This window comes from Hemicordylus capensis, chromosome 3 (assembly GCF_027244095.1).
Source record: "Hemicordylus capensis ecotype Gifberg chromosome 3, rHemCap1.1.pri, whole genome shotgun sequence".
Lineage (NCBI taxonomy): Eukaryota > Metazoa > Chordata > Lepidosauria > Squamata > Cordylidae > Hemicordylus > Hemicordylus capensis.
Genome location: NC_069659.1, coordinates 346087356 through 346108315, shown reverse-complemented (window position 1 = coordinate 346108315; position 20960 = coordinate 346087356). Strand labels below are relative to the sequence as shown.

General features: G+C 43.6%; 1 protein-coding gene across 9 annotated transcripts in view; it reads right to left on the bottom strand.

The window, feature by feature from the left end:
• The window catches only part of ATP11B (ATPase phospholipid transporting 11B (putative)), a 129739-nt gene that overhangs the window by 15346 nt on the left and 93433 nt on the right, over positions 1 to 20960 (bottom strand). For 3 of the 9 annotated variants that reach the window (XM_053306258.1, XM_053306254.1, XM_053306253.1), the window contains exons 27-28: positions 20102 to 20205; positions 15037 to 15202 (exon numbers count right to left, since the gene is read on the bottom strand). In XM_053306258.1, the coding sequence (XP_053162233.1) occupies positions 15037 to 15202; positions 20102 to 20205 (270 nt within the window). Of the gene's footprint in view, positions 1 to 5173; positions 5296 to 6139; positions 7139 to 9650; positions 9737 to 9955; positions 11727 to 15036; positions 15203 to 20101; positions 20206 to 20960 lie in introns of those variants that run through there. The other 6 variants (XM_053306256.1, XM_053306255.1, XM_053306257.1 and 3 more) reach the window with 5 other exon arrangements.

The window sequence follows — 20960 nt, the reverse complement described above, 5'->3', positions numbered from 1 at the left end:
AACCAGAGTCACATTACTGCCTATCCATTTGCTAGGTCTTCTTGGGCCAGTCTCTATCTCTCAGCCTAATCTCTCTCAGAGGGTTTGTTGTGCGTGTGTGAGAGAGAGAGAAATGCAAAAGCTCCCTGTATACCTGGAGTTCCCAAACTGGGGTCTCCCGCTGTTGTTGGACTACAACTCCCATCATCCACAGCCACAATGACCAATCAGATTTGTCCAACAACAGCCAGAGACCCCAGTTTGAGAACCTTTGCAGCGTACACCACTGTGTTTCTTGGAGGAAGTACATGGTGCAAAAGTGTAACAATGGTTTAATCTTGCATTGAAGTGGCCCTAACAAATTCTAATCTGAAAAGGGAGAACAGGACAAGGAAGAAGCATGTTAATCTCTAGGTATAAAGTAGCAACAATAGTCAACACCACCCAGGAATGAATGGAGAGGAGCAAAACATACAAACTACAAGGAACAAAAAACAGGGTGCCATCGGTTAGTATGAAACTGGTAGTAGAAAGGCAGGCACTGAAAATGTGAAGAAAAGTAGTTAGTGGAGAATAAGCAATAGTTACAGATATGCTTGGACTTTATCTCTGAGCTGAAGCCTTCTACCAACATTCTTGAGGCTCCTGAGAATTCCCAAACCCTCGTTAGAATGTCTGTAACACTGCAGAGGAATTCAGCAGCACTTGAAATGTTCCATTTTCTTCAGAGGGGATTGGTCTGCTTGCTCTGTTTGGTGTCAGCAGCAATCTCCTGCTGTAACCACCGCTGGAAGGGCCTTTTTGCCACTGTAGGGCTCACACTTTCTCAGTGGTGGAAGTCTGCCAACTCGCTGGGTTTAGAGGTGGAAAATCTAGCTGTACTTCATTGCATTATGGGAGGATCAGCATGCAAGACTAAATGTTTCTGCTATTCAAACAATCATTTCTGTCTCATGAGCTGGAATAGTCAGGTAGAGCAATCTTTGAAAAGATGGATTTTAGAAGGGGAGTGTGAGAAGTCAGCCTGTTCTTCCTCTTCATATGTTGTGGCCAGGTAGACACGGTTAATGATGTTCATTTTTAAAAGAACCTTGCCTAGAAGCCTTGGTCTCTTATTGCAAATTTTCACTGGCTGATTGCAATTGCTTTGTGTTTTATGGCTGAAGCCGGCAAGAGAGACAGGTGCTAGTGGTCATCCCTGGCTCAGATTAACCCATGATTTCAGCAAAGACAATACAGAGGAGATGTGGGCCTCATGTGCATTAGTACATAGGGGCTGGAGACAGACTACAGCTTTTAAGAGAGATGGGAGATGAGACTGAACCATTGCTGTTTCTTAAAAAAACACCCTGCATTCACTTTGGCTAGCTTCCTCCACAGGAGGTAGTTTTTATGTGATGGGGGGAATTGAAGGTTATGGCTCCTCCCACCTTCTTCCTCAAGGGTGAGTGGAGCCACTGCTGTGCTGATAAAGTTGTGCCATTGAGTTGGTGTCGACTCCTGGCAACCACGGAGCCCTGAGGTTGTCTTTGGTAGAATACAGGAGGGGTTTACCATTGCCTCCTCCCACACAGTCTGCCTTTCAGCATCTTTCCATATTGCTGCTGCTCGATATACGTGGAATTCGAACCAGCAACCTCTGGCTTGATAATCAAGACATTTCCCCACTGCGCCATTAGGTGGCTGCTGTGTTGATACCTCTCAGTAATTGAGGGTCTTTTACAGATTGCTACTTTGTATAAGTATACCCCTTAAGGCCAGAGTCCTAATCAACACGCTGATTTCTCTCAAAACTGGTTTTGTGTATATCTGTTCTACCCAAATAACTATTCTTAAGAGATATATACACTCTTTTAAAAGGCACATGTAAGAAGCATGCTTATAAAAAGGAGTGGCATAGGACCACGTCACCAGGTGATCTGATGATCAGAATCCTCTTTGGGACACCAAAACCATTGATGGGATCTCTCTCTATGGCACCTTTTATTAACTGTCTCTCTCCTAGGAGACTGAATTTTAGAATGATCCAGAAAAAACAAGGACAACATAATAGCAACATTCCTTTGGGTGACAAATCTGAGCTACAAGTAACACAAAGATGTGCACTTGTGCCATGACTTACAGCATCGGGCAGCTGCTGTTACGAAGGAGATCTAAGCTCTGGTTACATTATCGTATAACCCTTATACCAGAATGTAACCAGAGCTTCCTGCTTAGAATGGGAAGCTCAGTAGTCTTCTTGTCTTAACAGAGGCCCAACCACATAGTTATGACTGACAAAAGGATGGGGTAGGATTTGCACAGAACCCCGAACACACAGGATACTGATCTGGACTCTAGCTAGGGGTAGAGGTGTGCGATTAATGGACTCCTCCTACATATGCTCTGAAGAGCAGCAAGCAGGACAGAGCCCTTTTTGCTCAGCATGATTCATCCACATGATATTACATAAGAATCTAAGAACAGTCCTGCTGGATCAGGCCCGAGACCCATCTAGTCTAGCATCCGGTTTCACACAGTGGCCCACCAGATGCTGCTGGAAGCCTACAGCTGGAGTTGAGGGCATGCCCTTTCTCCTGTGACTGGTATTCAGAGGCATCCTGCCTGTGAGGCTGGAGGTGGCCTATAGCCCTCAGACTAGTAGCTGTTGATAGACCTTTCCTCCTTCAGGAGAGTTAGGTCTCCTGGCTGAACACTATTATGCATTGATGGTGCCTGGCCCTGAAAGTTAACTGGCACGGTTAGTTTCCTTTAGTGTTCTTACACAGTGGCACCATGAAGAAGCACTTATATCCATTGCTGCCGTTGGCTAACATGATATGCAGCATCATGGAGCCGTAACACAATACCCCGGGTCTGCTGCACACTTCCAGTTGCACATATCTATGCAGATTTGGCATTCGAGTCTCATCCTTGAGAGGTCTTATGCAGCTAATGATTTGCTCTAGCTCTTCTCTACAACTAATTTAACATTTTTTATGTATGCTTCTACGGCGGTCAGAATTATATATGCACAGAAATGGAAGAGTAATGAACTGCCTTCGAAAGAAGACTGGCTGATAAAAATTTTGGAATATGCGGAGATGGCAAAACTTACAACACTAATAAGAGACCAAAACTTGGAATGTTTTTAAGAAGATTGGAATCCATTCTTGTTGTATCTAAAGAATTACTTTCCTACTATGGACTTTACAGCAGGGTTTGAAATTTAGCAAAAAACTGCAGGTTGGGTAAATTAGCTATGTTTGTAAGGGTTTAAATTTATGCTTTGAATTATTATTATAGCAAGGGTAAACTTTATAGCTGATGAATCAGGAAGAGATGTGTGCGGGAAGTCCACCTTTTTGTGTGTATTTGCAATGAATGATAATATTACTATTGTTAAAATTAATAAAAATTGAATTTGAAAAAAAAAAGATTTGCTCTAGCTCAGAGGCAGCACAATGCCTTGTGTGTAGGATGCCTTGATACAGTCTCAGATCTAGTTAAATGATCTCAGTCAGCAGGGGCAGGAGCTTTGAGGGCCCCACTGATAGCTCTGGCTTTGAAAGGAGATTGGTCTGACTCCGAAGAAGCTGGTTCCTTTTATCCCCAAGACACACACTGTGTGCTAGCAACAGGGCCAGATGGGGAATCTGGGCTAAAGCAATATGAAGCAAGGATGCTTCTTTGAGAAATTCAGAGCCAGAAGTTAAAAGGGGGCGGCGGGAAGCGGTATATGAACCAACACAAATCTATCAGGAATTATGACTAAACACAACAAAATATATACTTTGTGCTCTCACAAGTTGGGGTATTCCTAGATTGACGTGAAATTCTGGTCAACCTCATTAATGAACATTCAACTGTTCATTTAACATTTAACTTCCAGGCTGTAGAAATGTTTCCTACAATATTACTTAGATGTGCTAATGGTCATCTTAATTCAAGACTGTTTCCCACAACTGTTTCCCCCATTTGCTCCTGCTTTGCTGCCATTCTTCCTGGTTAGGGCTCCTTCTCTTCATTTTCCAGCGAGTCTGCCAGTCAGGGAATTCATGTTCTGAATGTGATGGCGACTGAATGAGAGAGAGGGGGTTAGACTTGTTGGATCAGATCACATGTGTGATCCAAGTCATTAATTAATCCCCTGCTAGCAGAGCAAAGATGCACCTTTTTAAAGTAGTGGTTCACTTTATTGAGCAGGGGGAGAGCAACTGGCCCTATCTATCCCTAGCACAGCATCCCTCCAGTGGCTGTTGCTGGTGTCTATCTCATGTTTCATTTTTAGATTGTGAGCCCTTTGGGGACAGGGAGCCATTTTATTTATAAACTTATTTATATCTAAGTCAACTACTTTGGGAACTTTTGTTGAAAAGCAGTATATAAATATGGGTCATATTCATAATTATATAGTTAACATTTAAAGCTGACAAAAAATACTTTCTTCCAGATCACCGTTGCCATTAATTTATGCACTTTATAGACTTAACCAGGACATGAAACCATGGTTTGATATATGTCAGCAAACTATAGTTTGTGTTAACCATAGTTAAGCATGACTTCTACACTGAGCAAACCATAGTGAAGGATGTTTTCCTGCCTCTTCGGTCTTTATGCTTGTAAGCAGACAAACAGGCCTGGCAGTTATCTCCCTGTACATGCCCTTTATAGTAAGAAAGTAAAACTTTATTTCTGTCGTAGACCAGCAATAGCCCTTTATAGCAAAATAATTTATAAGCCAAATCCTCACACATATGAGATCCTAACCAGAGAAGGCAGCAAATCAAGTCTTAAGTGTTATGTTTGTGTTGGACCTTTGCAGTTAATATAGCGCTTTCTTACTACACATGGGCCTCTTTGTATCCAATTCTAAGACCTGGGGCGGCTGGAAAGATTTGGTGGAGGTTTTCTTTCCCACCTCAGCACCAAGAGAAGGCAGCCTACAATGAAGCAGCACTGCATGGAATGCACACTTAAGAGAGGCCTGCTAATGTTAAAGCTTGATTAATGTGTAATGCTTGAGAGGCCTGCTAATGTTAAGGCTGCAATGCAGAGTCACCCCCCCCCCCCGCCCCATATTAGAGGATGTCATGTAATGGATTAGGAAAAACCAAATTAAACCGATGTATCAATTAGTGAGCAATTTGTTAGAGCGGGGAAAACCCACCCAGAATCAGAGGCATGCCAACATGTCAAAGGACTAGAGTACTACCTAGGGCACACAGGCACTCGTCACCTAAGAACACGAGTTAGCAGTTGTCTCGTGTCCTCCCCTCTGTGCCTGCTTTCAGTAAAGTCAAATGCTGAGCTGACTGAGCCCCTTTCTTCTTCCATCTAAAAGGACAGAAAAAAGCAACAGATCTTAAAAAGCACCCCAGCCCTGTAGCGAAGTGCAGAGAGCAGTAACACAGAACACCATGTCATTTACCTAGCGGAACTTATTTGAGGCAATAGTGCACATTTGCTTACCTAGAGTTGAAGTGCTAGTATTTGAGGAATGTGAACGTTTGAGTCATGTGTCAAAGGCACATCCTTGCTTTTGCTGGGCACGTTCTTGGACACTGGGGTGTCTGCCTCCTGTGTCCTTTATAGCATATCACACACAATGGTGGTGCTAAAACAGATGGTGAGCACCAGGAATAGGGTTGGAGATGTGTGTGTGACATAGGAGTCCAGGAGACGCAGCCCTGTGCTTTAATATGTACTGGCCTTATAGTTCCCATAGCAGAAGGCAATTCACAAGGAGATCTGGGGCAACTATGCAGACTGGAGAGACAGGGCCCAACAGCTTAAGAGGGCCCATAGTCGTGTTAGCCGCAGACCAGACTTATGAAGAGTGAATTTTTAGGACATGAGATATGGATGCACAAGACTCCTTGGAACAGTCTTACTTTTATAACTTAATCTGATGATGGTGCAGGTTGTGAAAGAGTACTAGCAGAGTCCTTCCTAGCTGGCCTCTGATGACCACAAAGCACCTAGTTTTCTATGGTGGTTTGCACAGAATTATGGACAAGAGACTGGCAGAAAACTCCTCGATCCCCACCCCGCCCAGCCATTACGTCACTGAACATTATCCTTTTAAAAAATTATTTATCATATTTGTGGGGAAACAGGAGGACATGCTCAAGTAGCACATGAATGGTGCTGAAGAAACTCTACAGTAGTGTAAGAGTACTTGACACTATCCAGCACACTATTCAGTTTTGTTCATAAACGGTTTTCCTCTTGTATTCCCACTGCAAGAAGCCAAATTTATGCAGAAGAACATTTAGGATTTTAAAACAAAAAGGGTTGACAGACTACATGCTGCTTCCTAGATGAGGATAGGACTGTAGCTCAGTGATAGAGCATCTGCTTCACATGCAGAAGGTCCCATGTTTAATCCCTGACATCTCCAGGTAGGGAGATGGGCTGGGAGAGACTCCTGCCAGTCAGCGTAGACAATACTGAGCTAGACAGACCAAGGGTCTGCTTTGGTAGAAAGCATCTTCCTGTGCTGGTGGATTTTGCTTTTATACAGCACTTCATTTACAATATCCTAAAGCTTCATCAATTTTAAAGGAGCTCTTTACGAAGTTACACTTTAACTGCTTTGCTTATGATTGTTCTGCTCTGCTACAGCCTTAGAATGGGCAGTTGGGTACTGTGAAAGTAATGCCATTAACATTAGATTTAGATATTCCTCCAGATCTCAATGCTTTGGTATAGGCAAGAAGCTGGACAATTTATTTTATATTCGGTAACAGCAAAAACAGAAGACCTAAAGAACTACATGGTAACCAGCATGCTCGCCATTTTTCACTATATCTCATGATGGATTGGCTTGCAAGGAACTTGAAGAAAATTCTGTCAGTATAATTTCAAAACAGCACTTACTGAAGACATAACAGAAATTAATTTCCAGGTATACTATAGAATAAATAATGTTTAAATGTCAGATAAGGGTTACAGAAGTGATCACTATTTATGTTGAAAATGCTTCAGCATCAATGTTTGAAAATGCAAGTATTTGATAGCATTAGAAGTAAACTGCAAATTCACCTTTGTCTAAAAAAGAAATCAGTATTCTGCTTTAATTATTGCATGCTTCAAATGCACCAATGCTCCTGAACTTCAGATTTTGTAGTGCCTTTTATGAATGTTTATAAACAATGCCACAGGTTCTGTAATAAAGCTATAGTGGAGATAGGAATTTAGACAGAATAACTCAGAGTCTGGGGAGGCATAGATTTCAGTGGAGCTCTACCTATGGATTATTTTACAGGGAAAACCTCACTGAGTTTAAAGGAGCTGTGTGTTCACAAGTTCTACAAGAAGCCAGAATCATTCCCTGCCAGTCACAATATGCTGATATTAAAGGAACAATTTATTTTCCTTTAACCAAAGGGTTCTTTAAAGTAGGGTTTGGTAAAGCAGTACTGCCAGCTGTCAATAGGTAACAAAACAAAGCATACAATGTATATTAAGTCAGTTCAATACATTTTCACATGAAGTCACAGTGCAGCTGTAGGGTCTTTTTAACTGTTGTGCAAAATAGCACTTGACATTTTAGGATGTCAGTGAATGGAAGAGCTGAGAAATTCTGACATTTACCAATAAATCCGAAGAACCACTAAAAAGTCTTTGGCCTCATTCCCATCTTTTGTTGAGGCATGCTAGAAAAATATCCACGATTATGAAACTCTTCAGAATATTCTACTAAGTCTTAATTGTGCTTAATTGTATTGCAATACATAACTGCCTTTACCAGCAAACATGTTTCATTTAAAAGTTGTTTTACGGATAGAACACTTACAGAGTTACTGAAAATAGAAGAAAAATAGCATATAAAAATGAAGATGCAGGGATGCACTAACAGTGGATGAATGGCTGATTCATGTCTGGAAAATAACAGAATCCATCAAGTCACTATAAGCAGATTTGATTTTTCTCGATTCCATTGTTAATGTATAATTTACATGTCAAAGACTTCTGGATACTGTGTGATGCTTAGACAATCATTAGGCTTGTTAAACTTGGACATTTAACAAGAAGTCTTGTAACAGGTCAATGGGCTGGTGACATTACAGAGAGCCAAGATTAAGCCTTGGCACAACATACTGGAATCTCAGGAATGTGTGCCTCCTTGGTGCATGAGCCTTGGAAGAATTCTATGACTGTGGTTAGAATCAAGCCAGGATCAGTCATGATGACTGAACAGACACACGTGTGGTTTACTCTAACTAGAGGTCTTCAAAATAAACCACATAGTTCATACTATGGTTTGTTTCAAGAGGTTTGGTTGGAATAAGCCATGATTGACCAGATCAGAAGTCATGACTAATCCTAGCTTGTTTCTAAGCACAATCGGAAAAAGAGTTCTTCCAAAGTCCATGCATGATGGGGGCACAAGGCTCTGAGATGGCATGCCAAGTCAAGGCTTAATCTCTTGACTCCATGTAATATCTGAACTGGATGTAAATGGAGATGAGATTCAATTGTCCAGAAAAGTGCTTGGTGGTTCTTAAGTTTTATTGGCCTTTGCCAGTTTTCTGAACTTTCCCACATTCACTGTCCTAGGGTACCGATTAATAGTTTCTGAGAACTGAAAAGTTTGTGCTTTGGATACATTTCTGATCATAAGGAGTTGTGTCCTGCACAAGAGAACCTTAGAGTCAAAAGGCAGTTCTCATTTTAGCATTTCCAAATACTAATACCATTGCTGGAACATTCTTTGATCTCACTGCAAGTACATTCACACTCCAGAGAAACAGGAAGTTGGACAGTTCAGATTTCACACAGGATGAGAAGTGTGTGTATGTACAGCAAAGGCTACATTTGCATAGACTCTTCGAATCCTACTGTACACCACTTCTTGAGCCATGGCATGTTAAGTAAACTTGCAATTCAGGATATTAGCTTCTTGGGCATTAGATGGGAGTTGTCACCTCCCAAATGGACAAAGATCAAAGTTATCAGGAGAGAAACCAGGCCCTTAATTTTGTCTTTGTAGAGAAAACTCCTACATTTCAGCAATAGGTTTAGGCTACTATGTAGTAACACCATTCCCATTGACCCTCCTGCTTAGAATAAAACACATCCATACTACATTAAAGATGCAAATGCAATATAAAGCTGCACCAGTGTACGTAAAAACACAGTCCACATAAACACAAGGACGTTCTTACCCCAAACTTACAAATACATGAAATTAGCAAAGATGAAATAATTAACAAAGAAGGGGTTCCTTTGCTGTGGCTGTTACCTTCCAACATGCAGAAAGCACTGTTAATGCCATGGATGGTTAAGTTAAGCAGAAGCACTGGGACCATGCTGAGAATTTTAAAAGTTCTTTTACACAATGGAGCTAGGAGCATACTTGGCCGCTATACACTGGCCACCATGCTTAGAATCTCTCCTTCGTTCCGCTAATAAAAAAGCAAGTACATGCTAAATGCTTGGCCTGCAAACACAGAGCAAAGCCAAGGCATGGGGGTGGGACAAATGCCAAAAAAAAGAAGAAGAAGAAGAAGAAGAAAGAAAAAAAGAAGAAGAAGAAGAAGAAGAAAAAGAGATTGCACTATTACTGCCATTAGTCCACACTAGAGTTCATGCCTCTTTCCCTTTTCTCTCTCTCTCTCTCAGTGCTGGTTAGCTGGCCTTCAGCATGCATAGAAGTGGATGAGGAACTGCCCCTCCTACTCTACCTAATTTTGCTCAGCTGACTCGTTGCCCTGGACAATGGCTGCAGTGCGATGCATTCGTCACTTAAAGCAACTCTGCTGGAGTACATCTACAAGTGGACAAAGAAGGGATGGAACACACAAGTCAGTGAGAAGTAGTCATCTGTCAAGAAGGCAGACACAGGACATGATATTTAAAGACAAACATCATTCAAAACGTAGGGACAAATTTCATATGCAGAGCACATATGCACAGGGTCACTGGTTTCTGAACAGTAGCACAGTATTACTAACCCAATATGGGGGGCAATGACTGGATAAATGCAGAGTAAAGTTTGTCAACAGAATTTAATAGATTAAGAATCTGCTGCCTTGAAACAACACACACCGGCATCACATGGGACATATATACTGAATTTGAAGAATGGGGCTGTCTGGGCCATCTCACACACTTTTTTTTAAACTTGTTGCAAACCAGTGTTCCTGCACATAGGAGACTTAATACAAGCAGGTCAGTTCCTAATACCATCCATGTCATTCTGTCTTTACAGCCATATTTTATATGTTCCTCCATACTCGCATTTAGGAGCACAGGGAGATAAAGCCCCATCTATATCTGCACTGGTCTTTATGAAGTCTTCATCGAAAGGAATATTAGTTATGAAGTTTCCCTCATGGGTCATTCCTTCCCACATGATTCCATGTATTTTATAGCACAAAGCTTATAGCAAGAAGTTCCATAGCAAAAGAGAGAAGTCAAATCAGAACTATGACTTCACTGCTGGCTGGAACAAGAAATGAGCATTTCACAGACACAAGATATGACACAGCATCCAGAAATAGGACTTTCACAAAAGCTAAACAAACTCTGAGTACATATTTAAAACCACCTTTCCATATCTTAACATTTTCATTAAGAGGAACTGGAGTACATAATTTTCATGTCCAAGTGTTTTACTAATGCTTATGCTGATCAGCATTTATTTCAACAATACTCAAGTCAGATAACTTTGCTAGAGAAAATTGGTTTTTGAGGACATGGCATTTATAGTTAACAGTCATCTCTTTCATTTCTTGTCAAGTTATCAGTCTCTCTCTAGCCCAGCAGAAAATCAACTTTAAATGTTGTATTACTTAAGCAGGAAAACTGAAGACTAGAAAAACCTGTAGGATATGTTTATCTAGCCATGCTTTTCTGATGCGGATATTTTATATTTAGTTTATCACCTGCCAGTTATCATGTGCGTATGTTCACATAAACTGTTTTAACGTCACTTCAGAATGACTAGACAGGATTGTCTTGCTTCTCTAGGACTCAGAAGTCAAGGTGACATGAAATTGACACATAGCTAACCTTTTAAAATGGACATGATGCAGATCTCAGCATTTCTTATCTCAATTTAGACTTCCAGTATTTTTCAGGTTTTCCTTTAAAAAGGAAACTAATGACTTTTTAAACACCAGTCTTGCTAGTTCAACATGAATGTTAGAGGTATTTGTTTTTTACCCTAGCTCAACAGCTGATCTAACAGGATCTCCTAACAGGAATGTTAGTTAACATATTTAGTTTTAGAAGAGACTTTTGATTGCTCTCCGATGAAGGTCTAATATAGGGCTGCTCAACTCTGGCTCTCCTGCAGATGTTGGCGTACAACTCCCATAATCCCTGGCTATTGGCCACTGTGGCTGGGGATTATGGGAATTCTAGTCCAAAAACAGCTGGGGGTCCAAAGTTGAGCAGGCCTGGTCTAATATGACATGGTAAACCTATGCCTGGGTAATACCACTTCAGACTGCAGGTGAAGACAAGCATGGTTTATGGAAAGGCACTTAAGCTAGCACATCAAGGGGCAGAGCTCTAACCTACTCTTCTCCCTGATATACCACTGGCTCTAGGTATATGTTATCACACAACAAGTTGTGGAAAGTTTTAGAAAAGTAATTTATACATTAAAAATGAAAATCAAATAATAGTAAGTAGAATTAGACATTTCCATCTTGGGCAGGCACATAAAAAAGGCAAAGATACGAAGTCCTGGAAGAAGGAGAAATAGTAACCCACATTCATCTTAGGAGAAGGTCACTGTATTTTAGAGTTACCTGCAACAATGCAGAGGGAGGAAAGTCATTAGGTTTCTGTGTATTTTGCATGCCTTAGAGTAAAAAAACAGGATGCCTACATTGCAAGAGTTCCCCTGTAGCTCTGCAAGACATTTTCCAATGTGGTTGGAAAGAGAGAGACATTGAATCTAATTGGCTGCATTTCTCCAAGATGACAAATGTAGAGATGTGCACGGTTCGGACCAGTCCGGATCGGCACCGAAGGGGGGCCCTTTCTTTTAGGGCGGGAGGGCTTTCTTACCCCTCCCGCCTCTTCACCCCCTCCAGCGCCCGTATTTAACCAAATAACGGGGCGCTGGAAACCAGCCGCCCCCGCCCCCCCCAGCAGATCCACATAGAAAGGTGCCCATACCCCTGCCGCCGCCCGCCCACCCTCCCTCCCTCCCAGCTGCCCGCCCGCCCAAATCCTTACCCAAGGCTGCAGGAGTAAACGAGAGGAGCTCCCGGACAGAGCTCCTCTTGTTAGAAAGGCCTGATGCAGAATGAAGGCGCTTTGCGCGCGCGCACATGTGCGCGCCGCAAAGGACGCCGGAGGCCCGGTCTACCCGCCGGGAAAAGGCTGGGTAGACCGGGCCTCCAGCGATCGGAGGCCCGGTCTACCCGGCCTTTTCCCGGCGGGTAGACCGGGCCTCCAGCGTCCTTTGCAGTGTGTGCATGCGTGCGCGCGCAAAGCGCCTTCATTCTGCATCAGGCCTTTCTAACGAGAGGAGCTCTGTCCAGGAGCTCCTCTCGTTTACTCCTGCAGCCTTGGGTAAGGATTTGGGCGGGCGGGCAGCTGGGAGGGAGGGAGGGAGGGAGGGCGGGCGATGGCGGCAGGGGTATGGGCACCTTTCTATGTGGATCTGCTGGGGGGGGTGGCGGCTGGTTTCCAGCGCCCCGTTATTTGGTTAAATACGGGCGCTGGAGGGGGTGAAGAGGCGGGAGGGGTAAGAAAGCCCTCCCGCCCTTAAAGTTATACCCCCCACCTGGACCCGCACCAGCAAGGGCCGAACCAGTCCGGCAGTTCGGCCATTCCTTAGAATGGCCGCCGGACCGGTTCGGACTCACCCCTAGACAAATGTATGGAAGCAAATATCCCATTATTGCAAATATATCTATATCCATCCCCACTCTTGACAAATTACACTGGGGAGGAGGAAAGAGTCACAATTTACTGGATGGCTATTCGTAGTTAATAATTTACACATATTAGTTGCTCTGTTGGTGATCCTGGTTTTAAGAAATATCAGGAATTGGACTTTGTCAGCAAGATTCAATACTATCATACATACAGGAACATAGGAAGGATAACAGACTGCCTCTCACATGAAAGATGAGAAAAAGTACCTACACAAACCTGAATAAGCTAAAATTACTTCCTTCCACTGAAGTCCTAGAGGAGGGTCCCTTCAGCTTATGAATCTGCTACTCAAAGCAACACATAAGCCACTTTGATTGCACAGATTGTTCTAGGCTCTCCTGCCATCAGAGTATTAATTGTAATTGATTTTACTGGGGAGGATCAGAGTCATTACTACTCTGAACAGCTACTGGTGCAAAGCTTGAGATTTTGTGGCATCCTGAACAGAAGGCAAGGATTGCTAAATTAACTAATAATTATACTGAAATCCTATTGTAGAGGAGCAGCAACCTGATCTAAGAACTACTTTGGCAACTGAAAAGTACTTTATGTAACTCACTCCATGGAAGAACCAGCTACTATTAAGGAGCAGCAGAGAAAGAACCTCTGCCTCATCTTCTCATGCTGGCTTTGTTTGCTTGGGAAAGAGAAAGAGACTTTTATTGTGTTCATTCTATATCTGTTGAATGGGGAGTTGTATCCTGAGTGTTTGACTGCATGATGGAGAATACGTCTGCCTTTGAGAAAGTGAAAATGCATGTATATGAAGAAGGCATACCTGCTGGCTAGTTTAAAAATGGCTAATTGACTCTGCAAGGTGTTCTGCCCTTGAATTAAAAGACGGCAACACACACGTTTGCAGGGATATGCTACGATGCTTATACCTTGATCCCATGAACCATGGTGTCAGCTAGTTTACCCCTTGCAGCTGAAATGCCAGGATTCAGACCATGTGACTGATGGCAAGAGCTGGCTCCTTATTGGATGGGACTGATGGGAGCCAGCGTGGTGTAGTGGTTAGAGTGCTGGACTAGGACCGGGGAGACCTGAATTCAAATCCCATTCAGCCATGATACTAGCTGGGTGACTCTTGGCCAGTCACTTCTCTCTCAGCCTAACCTACTACACAGGGTTGTTGTGAAAGATAAACTCAAGTATGTAGTACACCGCTCTGGGTTCCTTGGAGGAAAAGCGGGATATAAATGTAATAATAATAATAATAATAATAATAATAATAATAATAATTATTATTATTATTATTATTATTGTTGTTGCACTATGGTAACACAGCAATGCCTGCCACAAAAAGCACTGAAGCACTAATGCCAGAGGCTTACAGAGCTCCTGGTAGCACTTTTGGCTGTCAAGGTTCAAAAGGAAGCCTTTCACGACAAGCTGTGATGCAGCAAATTCAAAAGTGTGGAGGTCAGACACCAACTTTTATGGATGCTCCCTCCCCCAGATCAGTTTTAGATCAGACCCCAAACTACTAGCGATCTGGCCTATTCCAAAATGGATTCATAATCTATCAAGGCATTTCCTGAAGGCTTCTAGAAAGGTAACTGACTGAGGATGAAAGGAGTTGACAGAAAGGGTTCCACATTATGGCAGCACCTGAGTTCCTGAATGTTGTGGTATCCAGGGAAGCTACCAGGAAAATGCATCTCCCAGAGGTTCAAGTACTCCTCAGTACTGCAATGATCATGAACCACATCATCTTGGGCTTCAGTTACCAGTTCCTTTACCATGGAGGACCTATGTATTACTAACAGCGAGAGTAGCTGGACATATGAGTTACATTCATGAGACTGACACCACCCAACTCTAACAGCACTACCTCACTTTAAGAACTGAGCTGTGTCTAGCAGCTCAGCTGTTTAGCAGCTCTGTCTGTACCCGAAAATGTTCACAGGACCTCAGTTAAGAGAGAGTTATGGTTTGGCAACATACTACCATTTGCATTCTGATCAAGAGACTGACAAAATGTCATTCATGGTTCCAAAGTTTTCCAAGGAGACGGAGATTTCTATTTTACATGCTCCAGCACCATACTGATTTCACAAATAATTGCAGGTAAGATTTTGACAAAGAAAAAGGTTAGCTTCTGGGGCTCATCTAATACAGTCTCTCCTTTTAATGTTAGAGATACCACATGTAAAAAAGAATTACCTGAGCTTTTTCTGTACTTGTGGGCTGCAGGTGTCTGTAAATTACTTTTTTCACAACATCGAAGAACAAACAAGTGACAACTATGATGATTATGGCAAACCAAGCAGAGCCACTGGACAGCAACTGAACAAATACGAAGTACATGTCTTGGGTGTGCAAAAACGGCCTGAAAGAAATGAAACACAAAATGGGAGGTAAGTGAACAGGCGAAGGGTTGGGGGAGAATCCTAAAAAAGCACTTGTTAAATGTTACCACCCTGCATCCCCTAAGAGGAATAACTTACAGCACTCACAAGCAATCTTATCCAAATGCAAACCAAGGTAGACTCTGTTTAGCAAAGGGGACAATTTGTGCTTGCTGCTCTGCTCCCCCAAAAAGACAGGTGCACCCATGTGTCTTGTTTTTTTTAAAAAGGAACACCAGTATGATAATTTCCTTAACTTCTGATGTCAGTGTTAGATAGTTATTGTAGCACAAAAATTGCTACAGAACACAGAAGATCCTCCAGCCATATGTAATGGTGGGGAGAGGGTAATTTCTTACTGTGAATTCCTGTTCTCTGATACTCCCGGAGGAAACTGGACACCAGAGGGGTTAGCCCCTCCCCTGGAGCAGCAGGCAGGACCAAAACTGAAGAGACTCCTCCAGGGGGAGGGGCCACCTTGCCTTCCCAGGTTAAACAGGAAAAGCAGAGGCACCCTTCACCCCACACTGAGGACGAAAAAAGATGGCTACATCAAGAATCAATAACTGGAATGAACAGAAAGGTTAACTCCGCTGGAGAACAGGAAGAGAAACAGGACGAAAATAGAGGGGAGACAGAAGGAAGAGCCCCCTAGAAGCCATGTCCACCACCCCCTCATGTGCAATGAAATCAAAAGCCTTAAGAACACCAAGAAATGACGGAATGGTACCTTACACAGGGCAGGCCTAATGCCCTCCTGATCTCGAACAGGAATTCACAATATGAAATAACCTTTCTCCTGAGGCTCCTGGAGGGCATTCAACACCACTGGGATGCAGAAAAGTGGTACCATCCCGGAGTGGGGAAGGTACCCCATATAAAGCAAGGAAGCACCAGCTGTAATACCCATCTGCTGAAAGCAGCATTGGAGAAGAAAAAAATATCTATTTTATACTGTCTAGAAAAGGAGTGGACAGTAGCCCAGGTAGCTGCCCTACAAAGTCATGGGAAAACTACCCTTTGCTGCAGTAGAAGTAGAATCCCCCTTAAGGAATGGGCTGTAACGACCGCAGGGCGAACCTTCCCCAAAACTCTTGTACGCCATCAAAATACATTCCTGGAACCACCTGGATATAGCTGCGGATGACACCTTCCCCTAGTTAACCATCCTGGAAAGAGACACTGTTTCCCCTATCTCTGCAGTACGGTTCAGACAGAACCGAAGTGCTCTCCAAACATCCAAAAAATGCCATATGTGTTCCTGAGGGTGCACTGGGTCCAGACAGAAGGTTGGCAAGGACAGTTCCTGAGACTTGTGGAAAAGAGTGTTAGCTTTTGATGCCAAAAGGAGGATGGGGATGCAATACCACTTTATCCTTGTGAAAACACACAATTCCAGTCAGCTGATAAGGCACTAAACTCTGACACTGTACAAGCAGATGTAATGGCAACCAAAACCATGGATTTAAAGTTCAACATGCGAAGATCAAACATCGCCATGGATCCAAAGGGTGAAGACATAAGAGCAGAAAGAAACCCATTTAAATTCCAAGTAGGAAACCTGTGAACCACCAGATGATTAAGCAAGGCAGCTCCTTTGAGAAAATGAAGATACAGAATGCTGCATCAGAGCGTTGAGAGCAGCAACCTGATGCAGGAGGACATTTGTGCTTAGGCCTTTATCAAGACTAGACTGCAGGAAGCCAAGTATGTTGTGAACCCACACGTCATGGTCCAACACTATGGGAGCTGCACCAAGACTGAAAGGCACGCCAGGTGCCCCCTTGTAAACCCCATTAAATTTAATTATAAATAATTATAAATAAATATTTTATATATATATAATAATAATAATAATAATAAATAATAATAATGGTAGATGCTTTCCCGGAGACCAACAGCGTACAGCATGGAGCAGCAGAATATCCAATCAAACTGAGACCTTCCTGCTCAAAAGCCAGGCTGTGAAGCAGGAAAGCTCTGGCTGAGTCACACTCTGAGTCAACAGATCTGGGTTCACCAGAATTCACCAACCATCTTGAACTGCAAGATGTCCAGAAACCATGGCTGACAAACTCTTGAACTTTTCAGAGCATCTTGGATAGGAAGGGAATGGACAGGAAAGCATAAAGCAGACCCTGTGGCCATGGAAGAGCCATGACATCCATCCTCATGCTCCAAGGACACACTAGATATGCAAAGAAGACTTCTAAATGAGTGTTTTGGCTTGTGGTGAACAGGTCCACCCTTGGCAGTCCAAACCGATTGACCACCTGTTGGATCAACACAGGATGCAATGTCTACTTTGATTCCACAACAGAGTTGCTGCTGAGCCAATCTGCCAACACACTGGAGACTCCCACCAGATGTTCTGCCCTGATCTACCTCAGATGTTGTTCTGCCTAGAGAAACATTGCATAAGCCTCCTTGTGCAGGAGCCTGGACTTGGTGCCGCTCTGCTTGTTCACGTATGCCTTTGTAGACATGTCACTGGTTCTGATTAGCATAAGTTGTCCCTGAACCAAGGATTCAGTCTAGCAGAGCCAACCTCACAGCCTTCAACTCCATCCAGCTGATGCTCCCTTTGGCCTCCTCTACCAATTAAAGTCCCTGCATAGTTCTGTCCCACGTGTGCTCCCCACCTGAGCAAACTGGCATCTGTGATAATCACCAGCTGAGCTAAGGACTGAAGGCACGTACCCTCCGATAGCCTGCTATCCTATATCCACCAGTCCTGAAACAAATGAACTTCCTTCAACAATGGGACCAGGAGGTGGGACTTCAGAGTGATCTGGCCCTGGAATGCAAGAAACAGATGTTGAAGTGGCCGGGAGTGGAGACAGGACCAAGGCATCAGATCCTGGTAAGAGACCATCATGCCCAGTAAGATGGCCAACTCCATAAGATCCACTGGAGTCTTGGTTCTGAGTGAGCATGCCGCTGTCAGAATTTTGAGCTGTCTGTCCTGTGTCAAGAAAACCTGGTGAAGTCTGGTGTTTATCTTCACCCCAGATGATCTAAAATTTGAGTTGGGGACAGAGGACTCTTCTCCAGGCTGACGGTAAAACCATGATCCTGTAGGCAGCCCAGCGTGGTCTGAATGTCCATCAAGCCTTGGACAAAGATCTCACAGGATATCTTCCAGATACGGGACTAGATAGATGCCCAGAAACAGAACGACAAGGGACTTGGGAGGAACATGAGGAAAAACAGACGCATCCAATTCCTGGCTCTTGTGCTTACGTTTACGGTGCTTGAAGAGAGGAGGAGAATGTGCTGATGAAGACAAGGAGGGGGAAGAACCCCAGGAGGAAGGTGACGAGCTACTGGACCTGGGCTTGTCCCTAGCCCTGTGACCACATCTCTGCTTTACGCTTTTTGTCCGTATGTTTTTTTTAAATGGGAAGCAAGTGTGGCTCTTGGAGCCCGAATTCTCAGTCGGATTGGCACCCCTGGATTCTCTGGCCACCAACTCATTAAAACACCGGATGAGTTGGGGGTTGGCATCTGCACCACTAAGATCAGGAAAAGGAAGCGAAGGAGCGGGGGGTGGGGTAAGGTTGGGGTAATTTCTCTCACCCTAACTCTAGCTGGTGGCTGATGTCAGGGTGCCAGAAGACGCCTGGGAGGCGCTGTCAGCAACAGAGTCTTCTGAACCCTTAGAGCACCCCATGCTGTGCCCAACAACCTCCCCTTTTGCAGGGCAGGGAGTTGGGCAGAAAAGCAATAGGAGCAGCTGCGAAAGCCCCACGGGTCCTGTGAAGCACACAGGCCTGCATGCACCAGAAAACGAAGCCACAGGCAATGGAGGCTGTGGCGTCAGGTAGGCTGTGCTCCCTTTCTCCGGGAAGAATGCGCCAAAGTGGGCTCACTGGCCCACAGAGGTCTGGAGGTTGGGCCGAATGTGAGATTGGCCTGGTGTGAGCGCAGAGGGGTTGCACTGAGCCTGTCTCAGATTGCTCAGAAGGGGCTGAGGAAAGCAAGAGAGCAAAGCCTCAAACAAACAAAAAAACAAAAAACAAAAAAGAGGAAAACACTTGACCAAGGACACACAGTCAGTACAGAGCTCTGCCAACTGACCTCCTCGTTAGGCAGGGCCGGTATGGGAAGGTGAGGCGGCCTCTGTCCTGGGAAGAGTCTCTTCAGTTTTGACCCTGCCTGCTGCTCCAGGGGAGGGGCTAACCCTAATGGTGTAGAATGGCCTCTGGAAGCCGCAGGAGAAAAGGGCTCATACCAGTGTGAGAAATGGTGCTCCTATTTTAGTTTATGAGATACTGCAAGGCATACTTAAGTGTTAGAGGATCTGTAAAGCTTCTTTCTTTCTTTTGCAAAGCAATGTGCTACTACAAGGATCCTCAAACTTGGGTCCCAGGATGTTGCTGGACTACAGCTTCCATAATTTATTTATTTGATTTGATTTCTATACCGCCCTTCCAAAAATGGCATAATCCTCAGCCACAATGGCAAAACCCATTTTGGATTATGGGAGATGTCCATCAACACCTGAGGGTCAAGTTTGAGAACACCTGAGCTACTATTTAAAAAATTTGCCTTGTCATTCTGCTTATGCTTTCCAAAGGTCTGCTGCCTGGTGCAGAGAGAAACACTGTATTGCCCAACAACAGCACGCCACACTTCTCTGGCATGTGCATGCACTGTCCTGCAGCCTGTCCATTGTCCATCTTTTAAATCTGAGGTTCCACTTGTTCCCAGAGAATAGAAGCATCAGCAGTGGTTACAGAGTTAAAACTATAGAAATTGCCCAAGGTGATTCCTCAAAAGCACATGAATCCTGGTTTGATGCATTCATAGAATATACTCCTCCTAGGAACATATATTTTACTCTGGGTGCACATGCAACTACTCACACACTTACTTACCAGACAATTCCCCCATAGAACAAGGAGAATATGAAGTAAAAGACAATGGACCCCCAGGTAACAAAATGGTTTATCCACGTCCAGAAATGAGTTTCTAAAGCCATCTAGATATATACACAAAAGAACATGAGAAATTAAACTGATATAAATTTGCCAGATATATTTTCATTTAAAAACACAAATGTTAGAGTCTACTGTTAAAATCTCACAAGACATAGGATGAAAGGGAATCTGTATATTTAATTTATGACTAACAATTTCCATTATTTCATGAATGCTGGATGTTGCCATGTTGCAGAAGTGGATATACTGCACTCATTTTTATTCTGGAATTGTAAATTCCCAGTTGTTCACAAAACCATCAAAGGGGCCTAGAAACTACATAGTACAAAAGATAATGTCAGGTTGTTTACCTGTATCTTGGGTTCTTCTAGTGGTCATCTGTGCTCTTACATGATTGTGCTTTGCACCTGCGCAGAGACCTTGTTGGAGTCTTTCCAAGCTGAATTTTTTTCCTCTGAAATGTGTGGTAGTCCCACCCCCTCTGGAGTAGTATGCATGTGTCCCAGCAGTCCTCCTCAGTCACTGAGTCAGATGACCTAAGAGTCTAAGAGGGGGAGGATGGGTAGGTGTGTAAGAGCACAGATGACCACTAGAAGAACCCAAGTTACAGGTAAGCACTTGATGTTCTTCGATGTGGTCTCTGTGCTCAACACGATTGGGTGCATAGCAAGCTGCACACTGTGCAAATCTTACCTGGAAGTGGGACTTCATGCGAAGAGCGATTGTAAGACTGCAGTACCGAAGGCAGCATCTTTGCAGGAGTGGATGTCCAAGGTGTAGTGCTGCATAAAGGAGT